This window comes from Diabrotica undecimpunctata, chromosome 6, assembly GCF_040954645.1.
Source record: "Diabrotica undecimpunctata isolate CICGRU chromosome 6, icDiaUnde3, whole genome shotgun sequence".
Classification (NCBI taxonomy): domain Eukaryota; kingdom Metazoa; phylum Arthropoda; class Insecta; order Coleoptera; family Chrysomelidae; genus Diabrotica; species Diabrotica undecimpunctata.
Genome location: NC_092808.1, coordinates 60,187,376 through 60,198,626, shown reverse-complemented (window position 1 = coordinate 60,198,626; position 11,251 = coordinate 60,187,376). Strand labels below are relative to the sequence as shown.

Here is an 11,251-nt window from a genome sequence, read left to right as displayed (position 1 = left end):
ATTGCTATAAAAGAGCTAATTTTTCAGACAACCAATTCCTCAGTCTTATTAAAATATACTGATATGTTTCCCAATATAGACGAAATATCAATAAATATTTATTTGGGGAAACTTTTTCCTAATCTAAAATATTTAACTAATTTCCTGTTCAAATATTTAAGTAATTTGATTTCATTATCTTTGGTAAGTAATCTAGATTGCATAAACTGAAAAACACTTATTAAAACACAAGTATCATCAATAAATAAATATTTATTTATGAGTCAAATTTTAACAAGAAAATGTATATAGATACGTATATAATCATGTAAAATTGTAAGATACTTTTAACGAACAATATATTAATTTTAACAAGTATATATTCCAAAAATATTGGCAAAAAGCTATAGGAATTATTAATAAACTTTGTAGAAAAATATAACAAAAAATTACGAATAAAGGGTATTTTCCAACCACTCGTCTATCGAAAATGTGGCATTGTTGCTTCCACTTTGTTGCTTCTTCTTAAAATGATCTAAAACAGAAAAAAATAATATTATATTAAAATAAGATTTTTTTATTAAAAAAAAAATAGTAAGTCTGATTCATGATTTTTCACCACTTACTCAGTGGTGTATATGAACTTAAATGTGGCGATTGCCAAAAACTTAAATCGATCAAATTAATTGCTAGTTTTTGCTTTTTTATATATGCAATTGAGTTATTGTTATTATGAAATTATTTCCCTGTGGCATAATTAGCTTTTATCATAATCTCCTTGGTGATAAATTTCAAATTATAAGATAAATGATTTATATATATATATATATCCCTCGCTCAACCGTTTCCATCTCTCTCTGTTGTTCCATTCTCCATCGTTCCTCCAGGATTTTCGGGGTCGTCCTCTTTCCTCCTTCCTATGGGGCTCTATTCGGTTATTCTCTTTATCCATCTGCTGTCACTAGTTCTTCTTACATGTCCATACCACTTTAGTCTTTTTTGTTCTATGTATGTTAGTATGTCTGTTTCTATTGATGTACTTGGCTTTTAAATGATTTATTTGACATATAAATCAGCTCGGAATCATTTTTAAAATACGAGTTTATTTTATATTTTGTAGTTTATTTGCAGCAAGATATTTGTTGCTATTATAGTTGTATTATCTTATCTGTTAGATTAACTTTAAATAATACTAAGTGACATAGAAATCTGGAGTTCTTAGTTCCCTTTTAAACCGCAATACCCTTTCGGGCAAGTTACGTTACACTAACTATAACCACTAACCACGGAAGTAGGAGGGAAGAAACTGGTAGTGTGTTCCCCCTACTATTCGGGTGATGAGATTCTAGTAATGAGTCAAGCATTATCAGCCATATAGTTGCTTATTGTCTAGGAAAAGAATTACAGTTCATTTATGATGTGATGCTAACTCATACCATACCATATGGGGCAGCACAAACATTAACGTGAACCTATTTTGAATTTCATCTTATCTGAAGGTTTCGTTATATTAAATATAGTGTTACGTAAAAATATGAGTCATAGTTTTAACCTGTAAACATGTTTTTATTCACATGTTTATGTTTTAGATTTTACGAGAGGCTTCTATTTACCTGAAGGGACCTTCCAGAAACGGTCGAGCCGATGTAAAAATACCCGTTTGCCTTACCGTTATAATTTCGCCGCTAATCGAGAAGGCTGTTCGATGGTTCTAGCGTAAAGGCAATGGCATATATTATAACAGGACATTTTATTTGGAAGGGACAGTTAATTCTGAAGACGCGCTCGCGAATTTAATTGTTACGTACGGATATATATATATATATATATATATATATATATATATATATATATATATATATATATAAATTATTGTCAGATAAGTTAATATAAATAAAAAATAAATTAAATCCATAAGTGTTATAAATATTGAACCTTTTAATAAATTCACAACAAATGGTGTTAGAAGTTGGATCGAACATAAATTAGACTTATAATAATAATACAAGCGAATATTTGTAAATTGTGAAAATGACGACGATTTATGAGCCGACAGTGACTAATTTAAGAAGACATCTTGAAGACAGAGAATTAGCTTCTACCGGAAAAAAGGCTGAGTTAGTCCAACGACTAAAGAACGCTTTGCTAGAAGAAGGACTAGATCCAGAGACTTACATATTTGAAGATGCTGTCCTCTCGCCGATTTCGAAAGTTTCTGGTGATGTAGCCAAAGTTTCTGGTGACATCGCATCATTAAAGAACAAAGTTTCTGACGATATTTCGAAAGTTTCTTCTGATGTAGCCAAAGTTTCTGGTGATGTAGCCAAAGTTTCTGGTGACATCGCGTCATTAGAAAACAAAGTTTTTAACGAGATTTCTTCGCTGGAAAGCAAAGTCTCTGCTAATATCTCTTTGGAAATCTCTAAAGTAACTTCTGAGATGTCTGCCCTCGACGATAGAATATCTTCGTTAAAAAACCAAGTTGCTGCCGATATGTCGGCCTTCGAAGAAAAGATTAAAGAGATGGAAAGGAAGATGGAGGAAACAGGGACAGCAGAGAGAGGAAACAATCCAATTACAGTGGAGACAAAAGAAGAAGAGACGAAATGTAAGTTGGAAACACGGCCGAAATTTAAAGGAAGTGGAGGTTCTGTCCATGTGAAAGTCCCAACTTTCGATGGAAAATCGTCATGGAACAACTACATGAAACAGTTCGAATCAGCCGCAAGAGCAAATGGATGGTCTGAAAAAGAAAAGGCGGTAAACCTGACTATCGCTCTTCGAGGAGATGCCTTAGATGTGCTTCAGACCATAGCCGTAGAGGAGACCGATGATTTCGAACAACTGAAGAAGAGGTTAAATATGCGATATGGCCACGAACATTTGGAGCATGTATATCAGTCGCAGCTTAAAAATCGTAGACAGAAGAAAGATGAGGCTCTTCAAGAATATGAGGTAGATATTGCCAGATTAGTACGATATGCTTATCCAACAGCTCCCGAAGACATGATGGAAAAATTGGCCGTTCAAACGTTTATTGATGGTCTTCGTGATCATGAAATGCAGAGAACACTGCGATTAGCTCGTCACAAGACGCTGGTTGATGTCCTATCCGCCGCCCTCGAATACGAGTCAGCTACGCAGGCCTCTGGCGGGTACAGTAAAGTTAGGACTGTAAAAGAGGAAGGAGATGAAGATAAACTTGACCAGCTCGTTAATATGATGAAAAGCATGACATACAAGAAAACGAAGACCATCAGATGCTGGAATTGTGGCGAAATAGGACACGTACGAAGCTCCTGTAAGCACCCTAGGTACGACGCAAATCAAGAAACTCACCATCAGGAAAACTAGAACGGGTCAGCCTTAGGGGGGCAGCTTCGACCCAGAACTTTTCCAAAGACCCTCTCATACTAATAGCTTCTTTGAAATGTCGTGAAGATAGTGTATATGTAGATGGAGAAATAAATGGTAAAAAGCATACGTTGTTGGTGGATACCGGAGCGACCAGAACCATTATACGCCCAAAAGTTATAAACAGCCGTAAGAAACTGTTACCAACGAGGTTGCGACTTCGGACCGCTACAGGTGAAAATGTCAACATTCATGGAGAAATCCAGGTACAATTGGGAATTGGAGCAGAAAAGTTTGTCCATACTGTTATAGTTGCTGACATCGAAGAGGATGTTATATTAGGAATGGACGTAATGAATATGCATGGATTCCAATTGGATTTTAAGAATAAGGTAATTAAAGTTGGCAACGAGGAGGTATTTCTTCATCCACATATTGACAACACTGTGCAAGCAGCCATTACAGAAGATACAGTCATGCCTGCGAGAAGCGAAACGATCATAGTAGCGCGACTACAGGGAATTGTAGACGAAGGGACACCTGTTATGATGGAGCCTTGGAACCACGACGATGAGGTTGGCCGTGGAATCATAATTGGAAAGGAATTGGTGACTTCGGCTAAAGAAATTCCTGTGAGACTTATCAATGTCAACGACTACCCAGTGACCATCAAGAAAGAGACAAAGGTAGAAACTTGTGTACCTGTGACATCCATAATCCGTCAGGCGACAACATCTGATAATTCCAACGACAAATTCGACCAAATGGTTGCAGTTGCAGGACAGTCTCTAAATCAGATGGAGAAAAGGAAATTAAGGGAATTTCTTCGGCAGTATCGTCATATTTTCGTACCGAAAGGAGGAAAGACGGGAAGAACTACCGTTGTTAAGCATAAAATTGATACTGGTAATGCTAAGCCAATTCGTCAAACAGCTCGACGATTACCACAGGCGAAAAGAGAGGAAGCTGAAAGGATTGTTCAGGAAATGAAGAAAGACGGGGTGATAGAACCTTCTACGAGCCCATGGGTCTCTCCGGTGGTCCTGGTTAAGAAGAAAGACGGAACGACGAGGTTCTGTGTGGATTACCGTTTGCTGAACAACGTTACCAAGAAAGATAGTTATCCTCTGCCTCGGATCGATGACACATTGGACACATTGGCTGGAAGTAAATTGTTTTCTACTTTAGATTTGAAGTCTGGATACTGGCAGGTAGAAATGGACCTAGTAGATAAAGAAAAGACAGCCTTCACCACAGGATCTAGATTGTGGCAATTCAACGTTATGCCATTTGGACTTTGTAATGCTCCTGCGACATTTGAGAGGCTTATGGAAAATGTGTTGAGAGGGTTATCTTGGAAAACATGCCTGGTTTATTTAGATGACATAATCGTCTTGGGGAGACATTCGAAGATCATTTGAGGAATTTAGAAAACGTTTTTAATCGACTTAAAGCTGCCCAATTAATGCTAAACCCCATGAAGTGCCAGCTATTTCAAGGTAAAGTCAATTATCTGGGTCATATAGTCAGTAAAGAAGGAGTGGCCGTGGATAAGGGAAAAATCGATTCCATTAAGGAATGGCCAAAACCAACTGACAAACATCAAGTGAGAAGTTTTCTTGGACTATGTACTTACTACCGGAGGTTTATTAAGAAGTTTGCAGATATCGCTAAGCCATTAACGCGACTTACAGAGGAAGCAAGAGAATACCGCTGGGATACAGACTGCCAAAATGCCTTTGAGACCTTAAAAAAACATCTAATAACAGCACCAATTTTAGGGTATCCACTGCCAGAAGGAGAGTTCATCTTAGATACGGATGCAAGTAATGTGGGAATTGGAGGAGTGCTGTCTCAGATTCAAGGAGGACAGGAACGAGTCCTCGGATATTCTAGTAAAGTTCTTTCAAAACCTGAAGCGGAATTATTGCGTCACGAGAAGAGAACTTCTAGCAGTAGTGAAATCAGTAGAGCACTTCTATCAATACCTCTATGGCAGAAAGTTTCTAATCCGAACCGACCATGCCGCCCTTAAGTGGTTGATGCAGTTTAAAAATCCAGAAGGTCAGATAGCCAGGTGGATCGAACGACTCCAAGAATACGATTTTAAGATTGAGCACCGGGCCGGAGTTAGCCACAGAAACGCTGACTCTCTTTCCAGAAGGCCATGCCCAGCAGAGTGTTCCCACTGCAACAAAACAGAATCCAAGGAAGCAGCAGTTCTAAGAACGACGATTGTCAACGACGACTGGACGCCTACTAAGATAAGGAAAGAACAGGAGAGAGATCCAGTTATACAGAAAATCCGAAAATGGAAAGAGGAAAACCGTCGACCACCTTGGCAGGAAATATCAAACCTATGCTCAGTAGTTAAGACGTATTGGGCCCAGTGGGACTCATTTATCATCGAAGATGGCTTGCTCAAACGAGTCCTGGAAAATGATGACGGTTCAGAGAAGAGAAGACAGTTGGTGATCCCAAAGAGCAGAATAGCCGAAGTACTTCGTCAGTTACACGACAGTCCATCAGGAGGGCATTTTGGTGTAAGGAAAACCCTTCAGCGAATTCGGGAACGGTTTTATTGGATGAACAGTTCCGACGATGTAAAAGACTGGTGTAAGAAATGTACTATTTGTGAAACGAGTAACGGGCCTTACCGAAAAAGGAGAGCTCCTATGAGACAATATAATGTTGGAAGTCCGTTTGAAAGAATAGCTTTGGACATCGCTGGGCCATTTCCAGAAAGTGAAAATGGAGGCAAGTACATGCTGGTAGTAATGGATTACTTCACTAAGTGGGTCGAGATTTACGCACTTCCAGACCAGAAGGCCGCCACCGTTGCAGATAAGTTGATCCAAGAATATATTAGCCGATTTGGAGTGCCTTTGGAGATCCATAGTGACCAAGGCAGGAACTTCGAAAGCGATCTATTCCAAGGAATATGTGATAGACTAGGCATGAAGAAAACAAGAACTACCGCGTATCATCCGCAATCGGATGGTATGGTAGAACGAATGAATAGGACAGTTGGCAAGTATTTGACAAAGATGGTGTCCGATCATCAGCGAGACTGGGACCAATACCTTCTGTTCTTCACAATGGCCTACAGATCTGCTGTTAACGAATCAACAGGCCAGACACCAGCCAAAGTCCTATTCGGACGCGAAATGCGACTACCTTGTGATCTAGAGTTTGGGTGTCGACCTGGAGAAGATGTAGCAGGTGAAGATTATGTGATCGAATTACGAAAAAGAATGGACGATGTACATGAGTTCGTTCCCACCTTCAGATCGCTAGCGACCGAATGAAGAAACGGTACGATACACAAGCCGAAAAGGGTTGCTTTAAGAAGAACGACAAAGTCTGGCTGTATAATCCCAAGAAGCGAAAAGGTTGTTCTCCCAAATTGCAGCAGTTTTGGGAAGGTCCATACCTCATCATGGAGAAGATCAACGATGTCATCTACCGAATAAGCAAGATTCCGAGGGGAAAGCCGATGATAGTACACCATAACCGGTTGGCGTCTTTCGAAGGTGACCACGACGTAGATGAAGAAGTGGAAGTAAACCAAGTCCACGATGTGTCTGACCTCACGTTTGAGGAATTCATGGGTGCCTATCGAGGTACCGGTAAAGCGAGACATGGTGTTACCACTGAAGAAAAGCAAGATCTACTCGCGCTCCCCGATGACTACTCGCTGGCCCTTACCATCCCGGCCAGTATCAAAGACGCACCAAGGTTGGCATCCGTCTTTCGAAGGAAGTTTGGTCGAGTTGCAGAACTTCAATGCCAGGTGCCAGCTCCCGGCAAAACCTTGAAACTCCAAGATGCATCACGTTACCTTTTCTACCTGGTAACAAAAGACACTGCCCGTGACCAACCTACCTACCAAGATGTATGGGAAGCCTTAATTCAACTGAGAGAGCACGTACTAGAGTCCGACGTGCTAAAGTTAGCCATGCCAAAGTTGGAGTGCCGCCAATTAGATTGAAGGGTTATCCGAAATATGGTGGAGGAGATCTTTAAAGACACCGAAGTCCAGGTGTTAGTCTGTTGCAATCCGCATAGTTACTGGTGCGGAGAGAAAACCGTCCCTTGTCATTTTTATACAACTGGAAGTTGTAAAAGAGGGTCCAGTTGCCGATACCAGCATACCGTTCCAGTTCTAGTCCCGACAAGGTTCCAGGAGGAACCATCTTTTGAGAGGGGGGCAATGTTACGTAAAAATATGAGTCATAGTTTTAACCTGTAAACATGTTTTTCTTCACATGTTTATGTTTTAGATTTTACGAGAGGCTTCTATTTACCTGAAGGGACCTTCCAGAAACGGTCGAGCCGATGTAAAAATACCCGTTTGCCTTACCGTTATAATTTCGCCGCTAGTCGAGAAGGCTGTTCGATGGTTCTAGCGTAAAGGCAATGGCATATATAACAGGACATTTTATTTGGAAGGGACAGTTAATTCTGAAGACGCGCTCGCGAATTTAATTGTTACGTACGGATATATATATATATATATATATATATATATATATATATATATATATATATATATATATATATATATATATATAAATAAAGTTTTATTTTGAGGTTGCAGTCATTAATAGGGCAGGAAAGTAAAACTCTTTGTTCTTTAATCAAGCTTTCGCAAAATTTATTTGCTTCTTCAGGATATGCTAAAATATGGTATCAGTAAATACAACGAAATTAGAACTAAATAGCATTGTATAAAACTAGTAAAAAAAAACTTACAACATGAGGTTAATCCATTAAATTTTCAAATTTGCAAAACATTAAAACTTAACTTATTTTAAAAATTATACAGTTATGTAAGTACAATATTCCAATTTAATTTAATTTTGTAAAAATTCTTCTTCTTCTTCGTTTGTTTTTGGGTTTCGATTATATAATCATTTACCCAGTACATGTAAGGTTATGCTCGTCTTGCTCTAGGCAATGCACAACCAGGGATAAATTTCTACTTCTGTTTACTTTACTGCTAATTGACAACTGGGTGATACTGAAAGATCAGCTTTTTCATACAAAATTCATTTTGACGTTGATTATGTTGATGTTTGATTTATGTCAGAAAGACACTTGTTTCTGTTTATTATATTTTTTGTTGTTGATAACTAGCTCTTGATTGTTATTATGGTTACGTACAAAGTGGCGCCAAATATGAATATTTAAATTTTTTGAAATTCTAATATTTATAGTCAGAAAATCTAATATTGGAAAATTATAGTATTAATTTTCGTAAGACAGAATGTAATTATAGATATTGCTTAGTTTATCAATATCAGTTTTTTTATTAACACATTGATATTTATTTATGCATACCATTTCTAAGAATTCTCTTTTATTTAATTGGTTTTCGCGTCTTAATATATTAGTTTCATTGAAATTAAATGAATGATTTTTATTAATTGCATGATCTATTAATGCAACGTATTTTTATTATTTCTAAGGTCACTTTTATGTGATGTTAGATCATGCAATTAATAAAAATCATTCATTTAATTTCAATGAAACTAATATATTAAGACGCGAAAACCAATTAAATAAAAGAGAATTCTTAGAAATGGTATGCATAAATAAATATCAATGCGTTAATAAAAAAACTGATATTGATAAACTAAGCAATATCTATAATTACATTCTGTCTTACGAAAATTAATACTATAATTTTCCAATATTAGATTTTCTGACTATAAATATTAGAATTTCAAAAAATTTAAATATTCATATTTGGCGCCACTTTGTACGTAACCATAATAACAATCAAGAGCTAGTTATCAACAACAAAAAATATAATAAACAGAAACAAGTGTCTTTCTGACATAAATCAAACATCAACATAATCAATGTCAAAATGAATTTTTACAAAATTAAATTAAATTGGAATATTGTACTTACATAACTGTATAATTTTTAAAATAAGTTAAGTTTTAATGTTTTGCAAATTTGAAAATTTAATGGATTAACCTCATGTTGTAAGTTTTTTTTACTAGTTTTATACAATGCTATTTAGTTCTAATTTCGTTGTATTTACTGATACCATATTTTAGCATATCCTGAAGAAGCAAATAAATTTTGCGAAAGCTTGATTAAAGAACAAAGAGTTTTACTTTCCTGCCCTATTAATGACTGCAACCTCAAAATAAAACTTTATTTTACATAACGTGTCAGTCAATAATACCTAACTACTTATATATATATATATATATATATATATATATATATATATATATATATATATATATATATATATATATATATATATATACAGGGTGGTCCGTAAGTAATTGTACAAACAGAAACCGTAGATTTTGCACTTTAAAATATTACGATTTAAGCCAACTTGCTATAATAAAATGTTGATATTAAGAAAGATACAGGGTGTTAAAGTGAAAATTTAAAATTTTATTTTTCGCTATAACTTTTACGTTTGTAAATATTTTTGGACAAAAAATTACAGTTGGATGCTTTTGACTAGGATAAATTATAATTTTAAACTTACTTTAATGTAACTAATAGAGGGCGCCACATATGCCACATGTGTGGCATAAATTTGCGCTTAACTTTTTTGCTCTTTAAGTTAGCTCTATTTGTGTTAAAAAATATTAAAGATACATTATTTTTACAAAGAAAAGGTATACTTGTCAGTAACCTGAAAATTTAACTGTTTTCGAGATAAATGCATTTTATAAGTCAGCTGCATAATAATTCTTGGTTTGATATTTGTGCGATAAAGCACTGAATACCTGTAGATAAGCATAATTCATAGTTTATTCTTATTAAAACAACTCAAAGATGATAATGTAACATCACAAAATGCTTTGTTATATGTGATAAATGTCTTATTGGAGAAAAGATATTTCATGCAATGTTCCTTTGCTATCGCTTCTTAAGTTTCTATAATGGTGTTGTATTACTTTTTCTTTATTAAAAAATAGTAAAAACCCAAAATATGTGGTTTATGCAAGATGGTATACAACCACATTCTAGAGAGTAGAGAAAGCAGTTAGAACATACTTAAATACAACTTTTCTGAACGTTGAATTGGTTGTGGTAGTCATATTCCTTGGCAATGTGATGAGATATTGATATAATTATTTAATTCATAAAAAATCCAAAAAGAATACTTATTGTTCATTACGTAAATTGTTTACCTATTTTTATTAGGATAAATAGAAACTAGAGCACAGGTATTGAATAGCACATATGTGTCCTGTTTCATAATACTTATGCTACAAATCTAACCTGAAAGACTCAGCATTTTTACAAAAACATCATTGTTGTCCTAATAACCGATATTGTTGTAAATATAGTAAACACACAGACAATTTAGTTCAGCATAATATTAGTTCATTCGTAAATCATGATAGTCCATTTGTTCGAGATGTAATTATAGTTACTCATAAGCTGTAACGTAATCATATAAATAAGTAATGTCATCGATATATTCATCCATTATACATTATAGCCACCACGTAGCCCCGAATTTAATCCGCTTGATTTTGGTGTATGGGGCGCATTAAAACAACGTGTGTCATAAACATTCGCAACCAGCTATGCGAAGAAATAAATACTGCAGCAGTTTCTTTAGAACCAATGATGTTATTTAATATGAGACGATCTTAGATGGAATATATTGACAAATGAATTAAAGAAAATGGTGGACATATCGAACATTTACTTTAACAAAAAGTTATGTTATTTAGTTTAACTATTTCTTAATTTGGTTTGTAAACAAAATGTTTTGATTATGACTTTAATTTAACATAAAACGTAAAATGTTTTAGGTAAAATCCTATTATTCTGTTATTTTGTCAAATCCTATTATTAATTATCCTACTGATATATTTATTTTATTTAATATTTCGTTAACTATTAACTTTAGTTAAAGGTATTT

General features: G+C 35.3%; 1 protein-coding gene across 5 annotated transcripts in view; it reads right to left on the bottom strand.

Annotated features, from left to right (window-relative positions):
• Positions 1–234: 234 nt before the first annotated feature.
• The window catches only part of LOC140443464 (calpain-A-like), a 343,829-nt gene continuing 332,812 nt past the window's right edge, over positions 235–11,251 (bottom strand). For all 5 annotated transcript variants that reach the window (XM_072534748.1, XM_072534749.1, XM_072534745.1 and 2 more), the window contains one exon: positions 235–514. In XM_072534748.1, the coding sequence (XP_072390849.1) occupies positions 429–514 (86 nt within the window). In that variant the 3' untranslated portion in view covers positions 235–428. The remainder of the gene's footprint in view (positions 515–11,251) is intronic.